At 38.7% G+C, this 24,299-nt stretch overlaps 1 protein-coding gene across 1 annotated transcript in view; it reads left to right on the top strand.

The window, feature by feature from the left end:
- The first annotated feature begins 11,297 nt into the window (after nucleotides 1-11,297).
- Nucleotides 11,298-24,299, top strand: part of LOC107569548 (tripartite motif-containing protein 16-like) — an 18,103-nt gene continuing 5,101 nt past the window's right edge. The window contains exons 1-3 of the mRNA XM_016255666.1: nucleotides 11,298-11,894; nucleotides 14,188-14,283; nucleotides 14,386-14,619. Of these exons, the coding sequence (XP_016111152.1) occupies nucleotides 11,322-11,894; nucleotides 14,188-14,283; nucleotides 14,386-14,619 (903 nt within the window). The 5' untranslated portion in view covers nucleotides 11,298-11,321. The remainder of the gene's footprint in view (nucleotides 11,895-14,187; nucleotides 14,284-14,385; nucleotides 14,620-24,299) is intronic.

Below are 24,299 nucleotides of genomic sequence, written 5' to 3'. Positions count from 1 at the left end.
TTTCTCTCAAACGCGCAAAGAGCGAGACGTAAACGATATACTGTGTTGTATTTTCCTTTGGAATTCTTCAGCTTTTAAGAACTGCCGGGTTTTCCTCTAGTAGGCGGAACTAATGCGCTAACGACAATCTCATTGGCTGGCGCTCGCCAATTATCGTCCCTGATTTGATTTCAGCGAACAATTTAAAAACAATTTAAGATATTTTGGATGAAAACCGGGAGGCTTGTGACTGTCCCATTGACTGCCAAGTAAATAACACTGTCAAGGCCCAGAAAAGGATGGAAGACATTGTCAAAATAGTCTATCTGCCATCAGTTCAATCTGAATTTTATGAAGCGACGAGAATACTTTTTGTATGCAAAGAAAATAATTTTCACTCACAGAACACTCTGACTGAGCGCTTCAGAGTTTCACTCTACGTCAAGCGATCTGTGATATTTTTCAGTTCATTTGAATGGATGCGCAGCGCACCTGTGTTTGTGTATTTGGCATACCGTGTTTCTAGTGTGAAGGCGCACGACTCGCCATCGCTTTCTCGCTTACTCGCTTACTGTGTTGTATTTTCCTTTGGAATTCTTCAGCTTTTAAGAACTGCCGGGTTTTCCTGTAGTAGGCGGAACTAATGCGCTAACGACAATCTCATTGGCTGGCGCTCGCCAATTATCGTCCCTGATTTGATTTCAGCGAACAATTTAAAAACAATTTAAGATATTTTGGATGAAAACCGGGAGGCTTGTGACTGTCCCATTGACTGCCAAGTAAATAACACTGTCAAGGCCCAGAAAAGGATGGAAGACATCGTCAAAATAGTCTATCTGCCATCAGTTCAATCTGAATTTTATGAAGCGACGAGAATACTTTTTGTATGCAAAGAAAATAAAAATTACGACTTTATTCAACAATTCGTCTCCGCGTCACCGTAACGCCATTTTGGAGAGTATCCACTGGACACAAAACTGCGTATGCTGTTCTGTGTCAGCCGCACCACACGGATACGCTGTTTCCGTTCAAATCAAAGCGTGACGCGGAGAAGACAAATTGTTGAATAAAGTCGTTATTTTAGTTTTCTTTGCGTACAAAAAGTATTCTCGTCGCTTCATAAAATTCAGATTGAACCACTGATGGCAGATGGACTATTTTGACGATGTCTTTCATCCTTTTCTGGGCCTTGACAGTTTTATTTACTTGGCAGTCAATGGGACCGTCACAAGCCTCCCGGTTTTCATCCAAAATATCTTAAATTGTGTTCCGAAGACGAACACAGCTTTTACGGGTTTGGAAGACATGAGGTAAGTGATTAATGACAAAATTGTCATTTTGGGGTGGAGTAACCCTGTAAGTACAAACCCTAACTTGAAATAACCTAACAAATCAATCAGGGCTAAAGTGGTTCCATAAATGACAATTAAAGTTCACTCAATCTCACTAAATTGACCTAGGCTCAGCGAGTCAAGATGTGCACGCTATTCTTAAGCAGCCCAGATTTCTCATGAAATGAAAGTCTCAAAATTCCCTTGATCTTTCGACATATAAGAGTTCATTGTAGTATAAAAACATCCTGTAAATTTCAGAACTCAAAACTTTCTCTTTAGTCTAAAAACGGCTTATATTGAAGCCAATCTGCTAATACGACAGATTGTGCAATGTGCCACTTTATGATGTATACTGTGGTTAAACACCACCTCCGCAGAAGATCAACGCCTGCATCTACGTCACTGCCCGTTTAGCCCCGCCCACCGATTCACGCATGTAGTGTAAATAACGAGAGAGGCAAACGCAGGACTACAAATAAACCAAACGATAAAGGTGGCTCCAAAGACAACAAGATGTGGTGCAGTGCCAAGTTGTGGAAAAACAGTCTTTGCATTGCCTTCCTTCTGATAACACTGTCAAGGCCCAGAAAAGGATGGAAGACATTGTCAAAATAGTCTATCTGCCATCAGTTCAATCTGAATTTTATGAAGCGACGAGAATACTTTTTGTATGCAAAGAAAATAAAAATTACGACTTTATTCAACAATTCGTCTCCGCGTCACCGTAACGCCATTTTGGAGAGTATCCACTGGACACAAAACTGCGTATGCTGTTCTGTGTCAGCCGCACCACACGGATACGCTGTTTCCGTTCAAATCAAAGCGTGACGCGGAGAAGACAAATTGTTGAATAAAGTCGTTATTTTAGTTTTCTTTGCGTACAAAAAGTATTCTCGTCGCTTCATAAAATTCAGATTGAACCACTGATGGCAGATGGACTATTTTGACGATGTCTTTCATCCTTTTCTGGGCCTTGACAGTTTTATTTACTTGGCAGTCAATGGGACCGTCACAAGCCTCCCGGTTTTCATCCAAAATATCTTAAATTGTGTTCCGAAGACGAACACAGCTTTTACGGGTTTGGAAGACATGAGGTAAGTGATTAATGACAAAATTGTCATTTTGGGGTGGAGTAACCCTGTAAGTACAAACCCTAACTTGAAATAACCTAACAAATCAATCAGGGCTAAAGTGGTTCCATAAATGACAATTAAAGTTCACTCAATCTCACTAAATTGACCTAGGCTCAGCGAGTCAAGATGTGCACGCTATTCTTAAGCAGCCCAGATTTCTCATGAAATGAAAGTCTCAAAATTCCCTTGATCTTTCGACATATAAGAGTTCATTGTAGTATAAAAACATCCTGTAAATTTCAGAACTCAAAACTTTCTCTTTAGTCTAAAAACGGCTTATATTGAAGCCAATCTGCTAATACGACAGATTGTGCAATGTGCCACTTTATGATGTATACTGTGGTTAAACACCACCTCCGCAGAAGATCAACGCCTGCATCTACGTCACTGCCCGTTTAGCCCCGCCCACCGATTCACGCATGTAGTGTAAATAACGAGAGAGGCAAACGCAGGACTACAAATAAACCAAACGATAAAGGTGGCTCCAAAGACAACAAGATGTGGTGCAGTGCCAAGTTGTGGAAAAACAGTCTTTGCATTGCCTTCCTTCTGATCCTAACATTAGGAAAGAGTGGATTAACTTTACTTTTACTGATGTTCCAGACTGCGTCAGTTAGACCTTGGTCCTTTGTTCACTTAATTTTTTACTGTGGATTCGTTTACAATCGAGGCGCAATTTGAAGCAGGATTTTCAGAAAGATTGAAACTAAAAGACGATGCTGTGCCGACTATATTGGATCTGACAATAATGTCGCACCACACAAGTGTGAGTAACTTTTTTATTATGTGGTGATGGCAGATGGACTATTTTGACGATGTCTTTCATCCTTTTCTGGGCCTTGACAGTTTTATTTACTTGGCAGTCAATGGGACCGTCACAAGCCTCCCGGTTTTCATCCAAAATATCTTAAATTGTGTTCCGAAGACGAACACAGCTTTTACGGGTTTGGAAGACATGAGGTAAGTGATTAATGACAAAATTGTCATTTTGGGGTGGAGTAACCCTGTAAGTACAAACCCTAACTTGAAATAACCTAACAAATCAATCAGGGCTAAAGTGGTTCCATAAATGACAATTAAAGTTCACTCAATCTCACTAAATTGACCTAAATCTCACTATTGCTTTGTCTGTTGTTACAGATAGTTTGATATGTACTGAGTATTTATGTATTTTTTATCTAAATCACAACAGCGTCCATCAATGAAGGATGTAGGCTGTTAAACACACACAACTGTTAGCCAATTTGTTTTGCCTATTTGATGTTTGCATTTACATCTGTACTATAATATTTGTATGAAATGGGTGGAATTTGATTTACATTGTCATTTGTGTTGCAGGTCGTGGAATCAATACCTTGATAGCACACGTACATCACGGAGACGTCTATGTGACGTATTTATCAGTGTTTGCTCATCTGCAATACGTCTATAGGACGCTTCCTATCAGATGTCAAATAGACGTCTAGTTCTGTAGACGTTGAATGCAATAATTCTGAATAAAATATACATTTTGCTAAAATATTTGTTGTTGGACATTAAATGTGCCTCATGTAGAATTTTAAACTTACAAGTATGCATATTTTTATGATAGCAGTAACTGTTGTAACGGGTAAATCAAATGTAAGCTAATCTGTGTTCCTCTTACTAGTTAAAATGTAGTCTGTTTTTGTTATTATTTATTTTCATTTTTAATTTAGTGATTTTAACTTCTGCTTTAAAGAGCAAGTTTAGATTTTAATGTTCTACTAATAACCATAAAAGGTACAGCTGTTGTAAAACCAGAGAGAATGGCTGCATGGCTAGAAACTGCTTATTGACTGAGGGCTTTGTCTATGGGATTACATTTCTGCCACATTTCTGCGCGCGAAAGATCATATTTTGAGCGCACAAAAGTGCATTTTGCATGCGCGCGATCTGAGTTTTGTGGAGAAAACGTTCGTTTCGCAAAGAAAAAAGTACTTCGAGCGCACAAAAATCAATTTTGCATTTAAAATACGTTTTTGGATCTGTGTAGACCTTCTCTTTTGCGCTTGCAACGTTTCATTAGCTTGCTCGCCTGATGCCCGCCCTCGGTGCTCACTAAATGCCAACAGCTTGCGTGCTCAACACAACCCAGCGTTACAATGTGCCATAATTCCAGCCAATCGCGAAAGATCATATTTTGAGCGCACAAAAGTGCATTTTGCATGCGCGCGATCTGAGTTTTGTGGAGAAAACGTTCGTTTCGCAAAGAAAAAAGTACTTCGAGCGCACGAAAATCAATTTTGCATTTAAAATACGTTTTTGGATCTGTGTAGACCTTCTCTTTTGCGCGTGCAACGTTTCATTAGCTTGCTCGCCTGATGCCCGCCCTCGGTGCTCACTAAATGCCAACAGCTTGCGTGCTCAACACAACCCAGCGTTACAATGTGCCATAATTCCAGCCAATCAGAGACAAGGCTGCTAAATTCTGATTGGCTGCCTTGACAACCAATCACAACATTCCTTGCATTACCTCTACAGCAGAAGAGGAAAAATACAGCATGCATGCATAATTATTATGCAAGTTCATATTCTGATTATATTTTTTTCAAGCACATTTGACCAATTCCAAACAACATCAATCTTAATAACCACTATTAATCTTGTGCTTAATCACTTATAATCTATATATTATTATTCATGAAGGCTGGAAGTGAAAAACGCCTTATATTCAGGTGTGCATAATTATTAAGCAGGTTATCTTCTACAGATAAAATCTCGAGATGGACTAAAAATTAACTCCCAAAACTTACTGCCAGATACTGGAAGATAAATTCTTCAAACAGTGGTACAAGAGGATGTGGTGCTGGTCCTTCAAGTAAATACTTTTTTTCCCCTCTGTATATATATATATATATATATATATATATACATATATATATAAATCAGACTTTAAGTATTTTACTTCACTTCAGTATTATTAAGTAGGGGTCATTTTTTAGGAATCTATACTTAACCTAAGTCTCTGAGAACCTGACACCTTCTACTTCTGGAGACTCCAGGTAGGTTGCAGTTCTGGAAAATGGTGGGACTGGAGACTAAATGGTTCCTGGTGATTTCACACCTAATTCTTCACCTTAATTCATAATTCTTTTGCAGTTAACATGCATCTTTTCTTCTCCACATGTTTTTGACTGACCCTGCTGACCCACTGAGCATTTTGCTGTCCAATGGTTATGCATTAACTTTGCAATTTCTAGTATTGTATTAGTTTTTAATATTTCTCATGGGCATTTAATAATTTTTGACTTTCAGTCTGAGTTCAATCTCTTTTTTGGCTCATTTTATCTGTAAAAGAAAATCTGCTTAATAATTATGCACACCTGAATATAAGACATTTTTCACTTCCAGCCTTCATGAATAATTATATATCAATTATAAATGATTAAATACAAGATTAATAGTAGTTATTAAGATTGATGTCGTTTGGAATTGGTAAAATGTGCTTGGAAAAATATGATCAGAATATGAACTTGCATAATAATTATGCATGCACTGTATTTTTCCTCTTCTGCTGTCGAGGTAATGCAAGGAATGTTGTGATTGGTTGTCAAGGCAAACAATCAGAATTTAGCAGCCTCGGCCTCTGATTGGCTGGAATTATGGCACATTGTAACACTGGGTTGTGTTGAGCACGTGAGCCATTGGCATTTAGCGAGCCCTGAGGGCGGGGATCAGGTGAGCAAGGTAATGAAACGTTGCACGCACAAAAGAGAAGGTCTGCACACATCCAAACACTTATTTTAAATGCAAAATTGATTTTCGTGCACTCTAAATACTTTCTTCTTTGCGAGACAAACATTTTCTCCACAAAACTCAGTTCGTGCGCGTGCAAAACGCACTTTTGCGTGCTCAAAATATGATCGTTCGCGCGCAGAATTGCAGCTGAAATTTAATCCCATATTTGTCCACACTAATATGTTTTAGTTAGAAAACGCATCTTTTTCTCTCCATTTTGGCCTTCTGTCCACCCTGAGACAGTGTTTTTGTCAAGGAAAATGGAACTTTACGAAAACGTCCTTCAAAGTGGATAAATTTGAAAACGCTGTTTTCGTGTTGTAGTGTGAACAAATGCTTGAAAATGCTAATGTGGACGGAGAGTGTTTAAAACGAAAAACGCTGTTTTCAAAAGTATCCGGATTAATGTGGACGTAGCCTGAATGCTCAAGTAGCAACCAAGTTAAAATGTTTTCATATATCTTAAAACAATGTAAGCCGCATGGCTTAACACTAGTAGTTATGCTATGTGTGCAGGGGCGTAGCAATCTTTTCAGAAGTAAGGGGAACAGAAATATCAAATGCAGTGTTGGGCAAGTTACTCTGAAAATGTAATTAATTTACTGATTACTGATTACTCCTTTTAAAAGTAATTACAAAAGTACGTTATTGTTCTGATTACTTTATTTCAAAAGTAATTAGTAATTAGTTACATTACTTGCAGTAATTACTTTTTTCTCCATGAAATTCATGAAATCCCAGCATACACGCTCCCGATAAATATTTGTTATTAAAGCATCAACATTCACAGAACACTGTTATTTTAACTAAAGCAAGCGACTGCTGCGTGCATGGTTTGGCATGACAGAATGCCAGCAAATAGCACTGCATTTATAACCTCTAAAAGACATCTCAGTTCATCTCAATCTCACAAATCTCTGTTATAGCACAATAAATATATGCATAATGAATCATTCATAATGTCTACAATTCGTGTGTTATAATGAGAGGATTCTTGAGATTGCAAATTTCAGCACTGGATTGCTCAACGCTGCAAACACGTGTTATAGCCTAAATAGAAACTCTACATACGCTTGCACCTGTTAATCGTGCAATCATATTCAATGTATAATGAATAACAATTTATTTGTTTTAGATATTTCTATTTTGCGGGAGTCACGTGAATAATTTTATTCTCCCACATCCCGCACACACACGAGTCTCTGCACTTGCCTATCAAGTCTTGTCCCGCGCCGCGATCTGTTGCGTCGGGTCTCGCGGGAGCAGGTCTCTAATCCACTGGCACTTGACTCGACAGTGCGTGTGCTACATCCTTTTTACAATCTAGATTAGAAATCACTGCATTCTACCAGCAATGTAACGCGGCAGTAATGTATAGAGACCTCGGCTTGTAACTGTACTCTAATTACTATCTTGAAAATTATGAAAACACATTAAATTACTCCGTTACTAAAAAAGTAATCAAATTACAGTAACGCGTTACTAAGTAATGCGTTACTGCCCAAGACTGATCAAAACCTGTTAATCGTGCAATCATATTCAATGTATAATGAATAACAATTTATTGGTTTTAGATATTTCTATTTTGCGGGAGTCACGTGAATAATTTTATTCTCCCACATCCCGCACACACACGAGTCTCTGCACTTGCCTATCAAGTCTTGTCCCGCGCCGCGATCTGTTGCGTCGGGTCTCGCGGGAGCAGGTCTCTAATCCACTGGCACTTGACTCGACAGTGCGTGTGCTACATCCTTTTTACAATCTAGATTAGAAATCACTGCATTCTACCAGCAATGTAACGCGGCAGTAATGTATAGAGACCTCGGCTTGTAACTATACTCTAATTACTATCTTGAAAATTACGAAAACACGTTAAATTACTCCGTTACTAAAAAAGTAATCAAATTACAGTAACGCGTTACTAAGTAATGCGTTACTGCCCAAGACTGATCAAATGTAATAATAATAGCTTTTTCTTATGTCTTACTTTTAATTGGTTAGGAAATCAAATAGTCTACATTGCTGGACAATAACCAATAATTTGTATTCTATAATATTCTTTTCCCCTATATTTTCCTAATGGCAATTTTATGATTTGTTTGTATAGTGCAGACACTTTTTTTGTTTGTTTTTTTTTAAACTATTTTTACACTTTTTTTCCCCCCACAGAATAAGGCAGAAAGTATATTTTATAGTTTCTATACTGTAATAAATGATATGTCAATAGCACTGCATTATTCATATACTGGAGATAACTTGAGAACCCATATATTGTCGCAGTCGTGCATATATTGTCTTCATGTTTCATCAGTCATAATGTTTCTACTTGTATTCAGCCTAGCTACAGTGATAGCTGGATGCCTTTCTCCATATTAGGGATTTCGTGGCACATCATAAATTATTACTTCTACGAGTCAGTTTTGGATTTTCTGCACAAGAGTGCCTTCTGTAATTAGTTTCTATAGTATATTGTACGAGGAGCAAATTAGCCTTCTCAAGTCAAGTTACAGTACATAGCGTGAATGTTTACACTCCCTCTAAAAACCCAACAAATTCATATATTTCTCTTTAGGGCATGTTTAGGTTTTTTTATGATTAAATATTATGTTCATATTCCACAACTACACATGCAGTGGTGGATTCAACTATGGGTCTGAGACGACGTCCAAGGTTTGCAATTAAAAGAGAAGAGTTAGCAGAGATGCTGCCAAGAAAGTTTTTCATTGTACTCGGTGCACATGACACCAAAAGACTTTGACTTGACTAGGATGCAACAGGCACCAATAACCACCAGGGTGAAAAGAGGCCTGATCTCCAAGGCCCTTTAAAAAAGGAACGGCAGTGCATTTTCAACATCCTGAAGGTGCGCTCAGTAATGTTATATATATATATATATATATATATATATATATATATATATATATATATATATATATATATATATATATTCTCTCTGCTTGCAGTGCATCAGTCACACTTGTCAGGAAAGTGAACGATAACACAAACAAACACATAATTTTATCGAATCACACATCATCAATAGTGGTTAACTTTTGTGACTTAGTATAATGCTGTTCATAACAGCAGCAAACTGTAGCAGAGCTCACATGAACCACACCCAAGACCACCCTTTTTTGGCGAATACAGGTATGGTTTGCAGGTGCGCACTCAAAAAACAGAGTTCATATCATCCAAACAAACCAAACTCTGGTGTCAGTCAAACCTGGGTGTGCATCAAAAATTGTGCATGTGAAAGCACCCTGATAGTCCACTTTAATTTCGATGAACGACAGTGTGGCCAGCACTGGTATATCCACCAACATTTTAGTCCTAGTGGCTTTCATTATTTTGAACCCACACAATCTTCTCATGCTGATTTCCAAGCCCAACAAAATAGTGATTTTTTTTTCTTCTAAGCTTGGGACAGATGTGGTGTTTGGTTCAGAGAAGCAGAAGAAAGCATGACACCAGGGGGTTGTGAAAGCCCTGGGTCTTGTCCTCAGTCTTTCCCAAAAGACTTATGGTCTGAAGAGTGAAGATAGAGATGATCTAGTCTTGAAATTGCATGTATTTGTTGGTCGGACATGTCTGAAGGAACCTGATAGGGTCCTAAGAAAACACAGGCCATGTCTTGCAATAGTTGTGTTGCCTCATGGATAACGTTTTGAAAACTGTAAAAAAACAGATTCAATGACACTTAGCCACTTGCACAAAGTCACAATGAACTCAAGTTACAGAGAGAAATCCATCCAGTATTTTTCCCATTTGACCCCTAGCTAAGCACTTAGTTACTCTTGTATAGACAAGATCTTTGGCATAAATGGTTCCTAATTTATGGGTGAACTTCTCTGCAACTTCTCTCTAAACACTGCTCTGGGTGTGTGTTCACGGTGTGTGTGTGTGTGTGTGTGTGTGTGCTGCCCACACTCCTCTGTGTGTGTGTTTTCGGTGTGTGTGTGTGTGTGTGTGTGTGTGTGTGTGTGTGTGTGTGTGTGTGTGTGTGTGTGTGTGTGTTCACTGCTGTGTGTGTGTGTGCACTTTGGATGGGATAAATGCAGAGCACTAATTCCAAGTATGGGTCACCATACTTGCACCATACTTGGCCACATGTCACGTCACTTCACTTCACTTCTCTTTTAGCATCTTAAAGCCAATTTTCTACATAATTTGTAAGTCAGAATTAAACCACAGTGTGAGGGAGCTGCATGTCTTTAACTGCTATGTACTTACGTCAAAAAGTACATTATGTGTTCATGTTGTATTGCAAAACACTTCTGCTGCTATTCAGGTGTGATATAGGAACGGTTAGGAGGGGTTTGGTGGTACGGTTAGGTTTAAAGTTGGGTTAATGGGTAAGGGAAGGGTCAACAGTGTAATTAAAGATGTAATTACAGATATTAATTACAGCTGTACTTACATGCTGGTATTTTTAGTATAATGTAAAAACACATGTATACAATAAGTGCATTGTATCAAATGAGTAAAGTAGTTAAAGTGGGACCAGAAGCACTTCATTTCCAATCCATGTGTGACCACAATATTAAATAATTTTTGTGATATATCCAGGGTCTGTCTGATTCTCAAGTGCTGAAAATAGCCCTTTTTACAACCAGCAAACCAGCAGAAATACTCACCAGCACAACAACATTTTGAGACATCATTCCCAGCTACAATATCCCTCCTCTGAGGTAAATGGAATGCAGCATAAATACACAGGATAAGAACAAAAAAATGATTTCAAACCAATTACTAACACTTCTGTTGTCAGAATACTTTCATGATTGGCACACATGAACAGTTAATAAGAACCTACATATCAATGTTCTCATAAAATAAATAAACTTTTGCTTAAAGACAGACACCCTAAGGAGATGGAGGGATAATCAGGGATTCCAAACTTTGATGAAAACTATGTAAATTTAAGTCCCATCCATCTTAGTTAGAAAAGTAAAGTGAAAACATTCATAGTTTTTATCATGTGACTTTACTTGCAGACAAACCCCTTTTACACATTTCACTCAAAACACAGGAAGAGGAAACTTCTCATTTCCATGAAAATGAAACTGAAGTGTAGTTAAGCTGTTGTGTGTTTCCTTCTCTGTATTCATGCAGTAAAATGGCAGAAGCCAGATTTTCTCAGGATGAGTTCATGTGTCCAGTGTGTCTGGATCTCCTGAAGGATCCAGTAGCCATTCCCTGTGGACACAGTTACTGTAAGAGCTGTATTACAGGCTGCTGGAATCATGAAGACAAGAAGAGAGTCTACAGCTGCCCTCAGTGCAGACAGACCTTCAGAGCAAGACCTGCTTTAGCTAAAAACACCATGCTGGCTGAAGTGGTGGAGAAACTGAAGAAGACTAAACTTTTTGCTGACTGTTATGCTGGAGCTGGAGATGTGCAATGTGACGTCTGTACTGGAAGAAAATACAAAGCCGTCAAGTCCTGTCTGGTGTGTCTGAACTCTTACTGTCAAACTCACCTAGAGCAACATGAGAGTTTGTTTAAAGGAAAGAGACACAATTTGACTGATGCTACTGGACGACTGCAGAAGATGATCTGCCGGAAACATGACAAGCTCCTTGAAGTTTTCTGTCACACTGACCAAAAATGTATTTGTATGATGTGTACAAAGTATGAACATAAAAACCACAACACTGTATCAGCTGGAGAACAGAGGACAGAGAAACAGGTATGAACTATAAGCTGAAAATATCAAATATTAATATATAGTTTTGGTCACAGGTCACTTAAGGTGAGTGAGAATGTCAAATAACTCCTTCCTATGTTACGGGGCACCAGGCAGAGAATTTTGCCCTGACAATAAAGAACAATCATGAAAGATTTTTGAGTAAATAAGAGTTTTATAAATTAGAGGAAGTTGTAGTCTGACCAGTCTGAAGGATTTGTGAGATATCGTTAACTTGTAGAGCCTCTTAACTGAGTTGGATGTTTCTATGGATGTTAAAACTGTAGTTTTCTGGAAGAAATAGGGTAAACCTTATTCTAGATTCAACAAATAAATTGAGAGATTATTTGTTATTAACTGACATCAGCTATATAAATTCTAATGTAAATTAGATAACCATATACTGACAATACTCACTAATGCCAAGGGTCTCTGGGATGAGGTTTGGAACGACTGATGTTCCGCCTAGTCATGTGCTCGGTCTGAGCGGAAATGTCTTCCACTTGTTAATCTGGGCCGCGTTGCAGTGGGAACCCTGATAGCACACATACAACATCACAGAGACATCTGTCTGACGTCTGCATTAACATCTGCAAGATGTATTTTTTAGAGTGTTTGCTCATCTGCAATATGTCTATATTATACGAAAATGTCTTTAAGATGTTTATGATTTAGAATGTATGTAAAACTGACATCTTAGAAACATCTATCAGATGTTTGTACACAGCAGATGCTTTCCAGATCAAGCAATCTTTAATAGACATCTTGCAGACGTATGTGTGCTATCTAGGAAGAAAGGAGTTGGATCCGTTTCACAGTCTTGAACACAAAGCACTGGTGAACGATGAACTCCTGAGCACAGAGAAGGTCCTTGGTCTAGAACACGCAGCTGAAGGAGCCTTGCAGGTGAAGGTTCTGAAGTCTGTGCAGAAGGTCCAGGCAGTCTGGAACACGCAAATGGAGGATCCCTGAAGAAAAGGTTCTGAAGTTGTTGCAGAAGATGGAGGCACTAAGCTTGTGGTCGTTGTTGCTGTTGCAGTTTCCAAACTCCCCAAATTCTCTTCTTGCGGAGAGACCACAAACAACAACTTAGTAGCATAGCACATAGCAACAACGTAATTTAGCACACTTCCTTGTCTCAGACTTCCATTTAATCCCATTCTATTAACCAATGTCTTTGCTTCTGACCTTCGATGATCCAGTTCAACCATACTAATAAGCAAAAATTACTCTAGACAAACATTTGTGTGTCTTTTTTTATTGCTGAAGTGTGTTGAAATTTCTTCTTCTGCATTCTACTATACGGATGTAATTGTGCATTTCCTTCAGCCTGAGGCTTATTCATTTCACTTTTGGTGTGAAAAGGCTTTTATATTTGCCAAAAATATAAAAAAATTTATTTTAAAAACAAACAAGCAAGCCCTGTCCAGATTTTAAAAGTAACGCAAAAGTAATGTAACGCATACTTTCCACTTTTTTATGGAGTAACGCAATATTGTAATATTACTTTTAAAAGTAACTTTCCCCAACACTGGTGATGAGTTGTAAAACTTGATTGAAATGGTCCAGGTATAAAGCTCAAGCGAGTTCAAAAAAGGAAGCAACTGTGACAAAACACCTTTTAAATAAAATTTAATGAAGACCAAGTTCTCACTGACTACCATCTGATCACCATTTTGTAATTCATGGCAAAATCTGTTTATTTTCCATATAGTGCTGTCTCTCTGTTATGCAGCACAAAAGCTGTCAGTGTGAAGCCCTATGTCTATTTCAGTTTCACTTCCATGAAACTTATGCTTGCAAAGTGAAACAGGCCTAATGCCTAATTTTATGTATGGTAACTAATCATCTCTTTTGGAGCTTGAACCTACAGAGATTTGTCCAAATCAGTTAACTTTGAACCACCCCACATTTAGTGAAGTGAAGTGTGGCCGAGTATGGTGACCCATATTCAGAATTTGTGCTCTGCATTTAAACCGCACACACACACACACACCGTGAACATACACCCAGATGCCCGGGGAGTAGTTGAGGGTTCAGTGCCTTGCTCAAGGGTCTCACCTCAGTCGTGGTGGAAGGTTGGAAAGAGAGTTATTCACTCGCTGGTTATTCACTCCCCCCACTGACAATTCCTGCCCATCCTGACACTCGAACCCCGCAACCTTTGGGTTACTAGTCCGACTCTCTAACCATTAGGCCATGACTGCCCAATTTATTGGATTTATATAACTGTTTTCAGGATGATTTTATGGTTTTAGTTTTATGTGATGTTTACAGTTATTGGTTTGTCCTCCAGAATCAGCTGAAGGAAACACGAAGGAGGTTCCAGCAGAGAATCCAGCAGAGAGAGAAAGATTTTCAGCAGCTTAGAAAGGCTGTGGAGTCTCATAAGGTGAGTCTGGAGAAGAAGAGAAGTTTAAGAAGTCTTAGTCAGCACTCACCACTTTCAGTCCTACTGAAGCCCACTGTGTGATTGTGATGTGTGTCCTAACAGCGCTCTGCACAGACAGCAGTGGAGGACAGTGAGAGGATCTTTACTGAGCTCATCCGCTCTATTGAGAGAAGCTGCTCTGGTGTTACACAGCGGATCAGAGATCAGGAAAAGGCTGTAGTGAGTCCAGCTGAAAGACGACTGAAGCTACTTAAGCAGGAGATCAATGGTCTGAGGAGGAGAGACGCTGAACTGGAACAGCTTTCACACACACAGGATCACATCCATTTCCTGCAGGTAACAAAGATCTAAAAGAACAGGATAATAGTGGACTTGAGCAAGATCTTGATGTGACGGGAGACTCACGGTAGTGATGGGAATTCCGGCTCTTTTGGCTCTTAAATGGCTCTTTATTTAGTATCCCCTCTGGCTTTTCTAATTCAGCCAAATTTGTTAACGTTTTGACCTATGTCTGGTATGTGTGCACAAATATAATTAAATTATTCAATGTAATTAAACAAAATTTAATACTATAAAATGCAACATAATATTCAGTTTTGTTCATTCACACTATAATTCAGATTTTCACAATTCAAATTGTTTTGTCATATTTCTGGCTCCATAAACCTTTCCAAAATATCATACATTATATACATACATTATTTACATAATTTTTTGGCATAAAAACCAAAAACCTAATTCATGTAAGAACATAAAACAGAGCTCTTGATCTGTGAAACATCTGTAGAAACATCTGATGTCTTAGAAAAAGCAGATTTACATACATTCTAAATCATAAACATCTTCAAGACATTTTCTAAACATCTATTTAACATCTGAAAGGAAACGTTTTAGAGACATATTGCAGATGAACAATCTAATAAATACATCTTGCAGATGTAAATGCAGACATTAAATATATGTGATGTATTCAGTTTATGTGCTCTCAGGTTAGTGAACTGTGTTTTGGATAGTTCACTACCCTGAGAGCACATAAACTGAATCGAGAACTTTATCTGTTATATGGAACACCATATAACAGATAAAAACTCAATTACAGTGTGCAAAACAGAAGCATTCAACAGTTGTAGCGTTATATCTATTTACCCTGAAGCATTGACACATTGTGCGCGTGTGTTGATTCTGTTGGTGTATTTGCGTGTCACATCAAGAATCATCACCTACACATCAAAGCAGCATAATCAGTACATGAAGTGTGCATGCCAACAAGCAGTGAGTCAAAAATCACCGCATTATTTTGTCTTGTATTAAGAGAGTTAAAAAAATCAAATAAACGGCTCTTAGAAAATGGCTCTCAGACGGGAGCTGACTCGCATTCACTTAAAGGAGCCAGCACTTAGAATCGATGATGATTTTTGTTTAACAATGTGCAAGTTGACATCATCACAAAAACCAAACAACGTTCCTTGAGAATTAAAGGGGTCATATGATGCGATTTCAAGTTTTCCTTTCTCTTTGGAGTGTTACAAGCTGATTGTGCATAGATAAGATCCCTGAAGTTGCAAAGACTAAAGTCTCAAACCCAAAGAGATATTCTTTATAAAATTTAAGACTCTGCCACGCCCTCCTAAAACGGCTCGTTCTAACACGCCCCCACATACCTACGTCACTATGTGGAAATATTTGCATAATGCTGCCCAAATGTGCACTCAAAGAAAGAAGGCGTGGTTTCAGTAACCGCAGTTAGTGGCTGTGTGTTTCTAGGCGAAAGCAGAAGCACTTTATTTGGCCTTCCGGAAGTAGATGCATTTAGGAATCTTGGTTCAGCTTGCTGTTTATTACCGACACTGTCACTGTCAGACCATTCTGGGAGAGTTGGTCCAGAGGTCTTTGCATTTGCTTCCTCTTTTCCTGACTTGTTCACCTCAGGAAAGTCATTGCAGAGTTCCTTGCTCAATCTCAGATGTTTTATGCTCCTCAGTAGTCTGTCCTGCAAGCGGCTAAATTCTCACTTCGTCCTTGTAGTGCAGCTTGTTGAGTTCTCTGGCTGCACCTTCAAAGTATTGTGCCTGTCTCAACAGTCTGTTCTTGTAGTTCTCTGATTTGTTAAATATCAATCCTGGACGAAGTAGACTCACACATTGGAGGTAGTGTTTTAGTGCATTGTAGCACTAAAGCACATAGCATAGAACATGCTAGTAACTTGCTAATCATGCTAGAAACATGCTAACAAAATGCTAGTAACTTGCTAATCATGCTAACAACATGCTAGAATCATGCTAGCAACTTTTTAAACATGCTAGTAACATGCTAATCATGCTAGCAACATGCTATTCATGCTAACAGGCTGGTCTTAGCTGTTTTTTTACTGAATCAACTGGTTTTGGCTGGATTAGCATAGAACATGCTAACAACATGCTAGTAACTTGCTAATCATGCTAACAACATGCTAGTGACATGCTAGAAACATGCTAGCAACTTGTTAAACATGTTAGAAACATGCTAACATGTTAGTAACATGCTAATCATGCTAGTAAATGTGTTAATCATGCTAACAAAATGCTAACACGATGCTAGTAACATGCCAATCATGCAAACAACATGTTAGTAACATGCTAATCATGTTAGAAACCTGATAGTACCTGGCTAATCATGCTAACACCATGCTAGCAATATGTTAATCATGCTAGAAACATGCTAGTAACTTGCTAATCATGTTAGAAACATGCTAGTAACTTGCTAATCATGCTAACAAAATTCTTACTTCATCCTTGTAGTGCAGCTTGTTGAGTTCTCTGGCTACACCTTCAAAGCATTGTGCCTGTCTCAACAGTCTGTTCTTGTAGTTCTGTTTTTGTTTGTGTTTGACTATGTTTGACTGTGTGTTTTCCAGATGATCCACCTCTCAAAAATTGGAAATGTAATTCACTGTGACCATATAGTCTCTGTCACGAACTGCAACAAATCTGTTTATTATCTTTTCCCAGGGACGAGTTGGTACTTCATGAGACTCGAGGTCTATTTCAGTTGTTTCACCCTCTCGTGCTGAGCAGGTGCTGCATTGTTCCATAAATGTTTTAAATTGTGCATTTATGCCTGGCTAGTATACACATTCCCAGGCTCTTCTTAAACATCCTTTGATTCCAATGTGTGATGAGTGGATTCTCCGTATTATTTCTGACCTCAATTCTGTTGGCACAATCGCTTGCTCTCCTCTAAAAATTATACCATTTTGCACATTCATTTAATCTCCAATGTGGAAGTACTTAGGCCATGTTCACAGGTTCGGTTATTTACAAGTGTGACAACCGCATTCTGTAACCGAACTCACACCTGTACATTTTCAGGACTCACAACCGCATTCTCGGAACACACGCGCTGTGTGAGCGGAACAGACAACTAGTTGTCCAGTCCTGTCACGTCATACAGTGTGAGAGAGAGCCGCTCTGCCGCACAAACGTGCGTCTACCGTGTGTTACGTGTTTTCAATGCTTCGTTAACTTACAGTGACGGAGAAATGAGCTGCGTGTCATCTGAACATTTTAGATCCCGTCAGTTTTGTGTTCTGCTCGCAATTCAAATGCTCCGCTCTCCACCCAAATTTAAAAGCTGCTGTTGGTTTATGAAGATTTGACGAAAGAGCTTGCGGCTCGATTGGACTCTTGTCGTGTCAGAAAGTGATAAGACTTTCAGTTTTATGCATGTCGCCATCTTTGATTTTACTTTGGTCACTGCGATAACATAGCGATATGGTTACTGGTAAGGAATACGGGCTTGAGTCACGTTGCACGTTCATACAGACAGTATTCTAAACACAACTGCAAGCTGCTGTGTGAATGGGACATTTCGAGACTCACACCTATAAAGAAAATGCGGTTGTCAAACCCAAAAACCTGACAGTGTGAACGTAGCCTTAGTCACATCCATGGGCAGGCCTGTCAGGCCAACCCTGTAGAATCACTTTTTTCAAAGATTGGAGTTTTGTGTCTAATTCTGTGACTCTCTGTAGTCTATCCAAATCATTGCAAAGCAACTTTACAGCAAATTAAGTTTCTACAATATTTAGTGGTAGCTTATCAGTGGTGACTGTCAGTTAATGTACATATGGCAGAAATGTACAGAAAAATCAATTAAAGACGTAATCAAACAGACGATGAACACTATTAACAGCAATTATTATATGATGCAATCAAACTTATAGCAAAATGTGGTAGTTATGTAAGTTCTTTCAGGGTTGGCATCATCTGAGGTCCTCTGAGGGGTTGCATCATCTCTTCTCAGCTGTTCTGGATCCAGACTGAAGCTTGTGTAAATCCTAGTTACCACGCGATGTCAATCCCAGCAGAAACAGAGAAACAAATAGAGACATAATAAGCAAAATTGATCTGTTTAATGGTAGATAAGACACCATTTTGACAGACTGTACTTCTGACTCCACTAGGCCCCTGTCCTAACCGGAGTATATGCGTGGAGCAGAGTGCAGAGTGATTTTGAATGGAGCGAGGAGCGAATTTTTTCCAAGAGCGCTCCACAACCGCTCCATCACGAGTACAATTCATGCCAATGGCCCGTAACATAACAGCATATTTAGCAAAAATTCACGTTAAACATGTTTAGCTAGCTTGCCACAGATGGCTCACTCAAATCAGAAAGAATGTAAAGGTTATGATGACAGCAATGGACATGAGCGGGAAGTTATAGTTCTCAAGGAATTTGCTTGTTCCTTCTAGATACTGAATATTTTCGGGTGAAAGCATGATTTAAACAGGTACAGCACTTATCCACAATCGCGCTCAATAATGCATTCAAACTAATTTAATCTTACAGTTCTACTTCATCTGTATCTGATTTCGAATGAGCAGAAATCTGTAAGAAATGCAGCGATCCGTAGATAAAATAACTGACAAAAACGTACTGTTATGTTCATCCTTTTCAAATCAATCCAATTCAAGTTTATTTGTATAGCGCTTTTCACAATACAAAAGCATGCTGCTAATCATGCTAGAATCATGCTAGCAACTTGTTAAACATGCTAGTAGCATGCTAATCATGCTAGCAACATGATAGTAAACTTGCTATTAATGCTAACAGGCTGGTCTTAGCTGGTTTTCAGCTGTTTTTTACTGAATCAACTGGTTTTGGCTGGATTAGCATAGAAACATGCAAACAACATGCTGGTAACTTGCTAATCATGCTAGTAACATGCTAACACTATGCTAGTATGCTAGTCATGCTAGAATCATGCTAGCAACTTGTTAAACATGTTAGAAACATGCTAGAATAATGCTAGTAACATGCTACTCATGTTAGAATCATGCTAGTAAATGTTAAATGTTCATGTGGCTCAGTGGTAGAGCATTGCGTTAGCAGCGCAAAAGATTATGGGTTCGATTTCCAGGGAACACACATACTGGTAAAAAATGTATAGCCTGAATGCACTGTAAGTCGCTTTGGATAAAAGTGTCTGCTAAATGCATAAATTATTATTATTATTAATTATTATGTACTAATCATGTTAACAAAATGCTAACACCATGCTAGTAACATGCTAGTCATGCTAGAAACATACTAGCAACTTGATAAGCATGCTAACAAAATGCTAGCAACTTGATAATCATTTACATTTACATTTAGTCATACATAGGAGGGGTCCAAGAACTGATCCCTGAGGAACCCCAGTGACAAGTTGATGTGCTTTGGATACATCCCCTCCCCAAGACACACTGAAAGACCTACCAGGGAGATAGGATTCAAACCAGCGAAGGGGAATCCCTGTGATGCCCATTGAAGAGAGGGCAGACAGGAGGATCTGATGATTGACAATGTCAAAAGCAGCAGAAAGATCCAGCAGAATAAGGACTGATGATTTGGAATCAGCTTTTGCAATCCGCAAGGCTAATCATGTTAGAAAAATGCTAGCATCATGCTAGTAACATGTTAATCATGCTAACAACATGCTAGTAACTTGACAACAAAAAGCTAGTAACTTGCTAATCATGCTAACAACATGCTAGTATGATAGTCATTCTAGAAACATGCTAGCAACTTGTTAAACATGCTAGCATCATGCTAGTAACATGTTAATAATGCTAGCAACACGCTAGTAAATGTGCTAATCATGCTAGTAACTTGATGAGCATGCTAACAAAATGCTAGCAACTTGCTACACATGTTAGAAACATGCTAGCATCATGCTAGTAACATGTTAATAATGCTAGCAACACGCTAGTAAATGTGCTAATCATGCTAGTAACTTGATGAGCATGCTAACAAAATGCTAGCAACTTGCTACACATGTTAGAAACATGCTAGCATCATGCTAGTAACATGCTAATCATTCTAGAATCATGCTAGTAACATGATAATCATTCTAGAATCATGCTAGTAACATGATAATCATGCTAGCAAAACATGCTATTAATGTGCTAATCATGTTAACATGTTAGTAACTTGCTAACAACATGCTAGTAACTTGCTAATCATGTTAACAGCATGCTACTAACTTGCTAATCATGTTAACAAAATGCTAGTAACATGCTAATCATGTTAGAAACATGCTAGTAACGTGCTAATCATGCTACCACCATGTTAGCAACTAGCATGTTGTTAACATGATTAACAAGTTAATAGCATGTTGCTAGCATGATTCTAACATGATCACCATGTTAGCAACATGTTAATCATGTTAGAATCATGCTAGCAACATGCTATTAACTTGTTAATCATGTTAACAACATGCTAGTAACTTGCTGATAATGCTAACATCATGCTAGTAACTTGCATGCTAGTAACTTGCCAATCATGCTACCACCATGTTAGCAACATGTTAATAATGCTAGAAACATGCTAGTAACTTGCTAATCATGCTACCACCATGTTAGCAACATGTTAATCATGCTAGAAACATGCTAGTAACTTGCTAATCATGTTAACAAAATGTTAACACCATGCTAGTAACATGCTAATAACATGCTAGTAACATGCTAATCATGTTAGAAACATGCTAGTAACTTTGCTAATCATGTAAACAAAATGTTAACACCATGCTAATTATGCTAACAACATGCTAGTAACATGCTATTCCTGGGGCTTGCCAGGACAGTATTGAAGTCTCACTTGATACCATAAGCATGCGTTGTAACCTCTTTGGTGCACTCAACAGTGGTTTTGTCATTATACTCTCCAGTGGTTTGTGGTCAGATTGCACCTCAACAGTTCATCCGTATGTGAAGTGATGATACCTGTCCATTCCATACACTACTGTCAACAGTTACCGTTTCTATCTGTGCATAACCTTTCTGTGTTTCTGTTAAAGTTTTGCTAGAATATGCAGTCGGTTGTCTTTTGCATCAGCGCAGCCCCCAACCCACATTCTGATGACACTGATCACACAAGCTGAAAACAAGCTGCTCTGATGGGTCATAATATCTCAAGACTGGAGTCTATGAGATAACTTCCTTAATATTCTCAAATGCTTGTTCCTGACTGACTACTCCCAAACAGCATCTTTCTGGGTCAGTTGTCGTAGTGGTTTGGTAAGTGTTGAGGTATGGCTACAGAATTTGGCAAGGTAATTGACCATGCCCAGAAAGCACTACACCCCTTTTATATCAGTGTGTCTTGGCATCAGGTTAATGGCTGACACTTTTCCTGGGTCTACCTTTACCCCTTCTGATGAGAGTAGGTGTCCTATGAAGGGAACTTACTTCAACCTCAAGCACATCTTGCCTGGATTCAGTTTTGCGTTATGTTCTGCACTTGTCCAGCAGCATCCTCATATTACTGTCATGATCTTTAATTGCTTCCTCATTACTGTCTCCTTTGCCTACAGTCATTATGTCATCTGCAATAATTTTTACAACTGGGAATCAGAGACTAAAAAGACACATGCTCCAGATCTGACAGTACATCCTCAAATGTGGGTAATGCTTTCCCCTGAGTGCTTTGTTGAGGGGTGTCAGATCAAGACATACGTGCAGTTGCCCAGAGAGTTTTTGCACTATGACCATGCTGCTTATCCAGTTTGTGCTTGTCTCAACAGGTACTAGCGCTGTAGTACTCGAGTCCGGTCTCGAGACATTTTTCTATCGTCTCGGACTTGTCTCGAACTCGTTGGTGTTTGCACTCGGACTTGTCTCGGACTTGGTCATTGGACTTGCCAAATGTTCTCGTTGGTCTCGACCGAGTCCAGCAATATGCTTTTTTTCTCCTTCGAAACAAAACCACATTTGCATGTCGCGCCTGAAAACGCGTGGAAAACGCTAGGCGCGCTGCTTTCTCCTCCTTTCCAAAGCACTCTGTAGCCTGCGCTCTATGCTTGCGCTCCCGTGGCGTCTGCCGTTGCAAAGCAACCATGACCTGCGCTCTCCATGAAGACGCGGAATCGCAGAATTTCCTCATATCGTGCAGGGCTATTAGAAAGGCAAAATTAGTTAATACATTAACTAATGTTAACAAATGACACCTTATTGTAAAGTGTTACCGACTCTTTTTATGAGGTTAGAAATAGGGCTGAAAGATGAATCGTATTTTCATTGTCATTGCAGTATGAACATGTTATTTAGCAATGGGCACCGAAACGTGCTATGAAATAGCAGAGAGCGATGACTCATCTGAATGCCTCTGATTTGCATTAATAAACTCAATGGAATCGTATGCTATTGGTTGTAATGCTCACCGCTGTAAAAAAAATAGTTTTATTTGTTGGCCCTAATATGCACAGTTAGTTATTAATTTATTTATCACAAGTAATCATCATTGCAAAAAAAAAAAAAACTCCACTGTTATCACACATAGCAGAATTTCCTCATATTGTGCAGGGCTATTAGAAAGGCAAAATCAATGCAAATCAGTGGATATGTGCTATAATGATTTTTTTAAAAAGTTGATAAATCTCCTGTTATTCAATTTCAGCACTAATAGAGGATACTGCATTTCTTCTTTTCTCCACAACAAGGACAAATATCCACATTTGCATGCTCTTGCTCTTAAAGTGCTGTCTGTCCCTGCATCTTCAGCACCAGTTGAAAGAGTTTTTAGTGCTGGAGGACTTCTTATGAGGCCCCATCGAGCAAGCCTAGGATCAAAAATGCTCTCATCTCTTATAAGTGCAACAATGGACTTCTGTAAAACAAAAAAGAATACTGAGAATGTACAGTATGAGGATTAGATGCAGAGCCAGTTCAGGTCAGGGTCCTGCTATCCCATACTTGCATCCAATTCTGCACTAAAACTGTGTTGGTAATCTCCTGGGGGATTTTGATTTGACTTGTACTCCTGAATATGTTATATATTATATGGCCTAAGGCAAACACACACACACACAGATAGCTGAAGATGTTCATGTTTTATTACTTAGTTTTTTTGTTGAAAATGCTCCTTTGGTTTATTACAAGTAATAAGTTCAAGAATGGGAACATGTTCATTGCAGTCATTTTGGAGTTAAAATGTTTTGTAAATTTTTTAGTGACACCCGTGTTGCTTGTTATTTGTTACATTTTCCATTGGCAGCCCAGAATGTTATTGTTACACTATAATATTGTTATACACAATTAGTATTATAAAATAGTATAATATATTTTATACAACAGTTCGTTTTGGTTCTCAAATCTGATTGGTTGAGAACCATGAGATATTGTACTGGTATCGCCACAGGAACGCCCTTTCACCGCTTGTATCACTCCGCTTCCAGTATTTCTCACACCGAGTGTCATGGCAGACACCCAAATCCACTAAAATGTATAAATAATACTGTTTTTGTGTCACGGAATGTAGTTTTAAAAGGTTTTTAGGCGAGAATGTACTTGTTTAGAATTCAAATTTACGGTTTGTTAATAAAGATAACGTCTATTTGAAAATTTGCTTCAACGTTTTCAGAGACGTGAGCTCCAGGGTGTCCGGGGCCGTTCAGCGCTAATGAACCCGCCGAGAGCGCCATAACCTCGGGCAGATCTTCTGGAATTTGCCGCTGGCTCTAATGTCTCTATAGTGGTTAAACATGAGATATAATTCGTTTT

The sequence above is a fragment of the Sinocyclocheilus grahami genome, unplaced genomic scaffold (assembly GCF_001515645.1).
Source record: "Sinocyclocheilus grahami isolate Dianchi unplaced genomic scaffold, SAMN03320097.WGS_v1.1 scaffold1358.1, whole genome shotgun sequence".
NCBI classification, from domain to species: Eukaryota; Metazoa; Chordata; class Actinopteri; order Cypriniformes; family Cyprinidae; genus Sinocyclocheilus; species Sinocyclocheilus grahami.
Note: the sequence above shows the minus strand (reverse complement) of the source record. Positions and strands in the feature narration are given on the sequence as shown.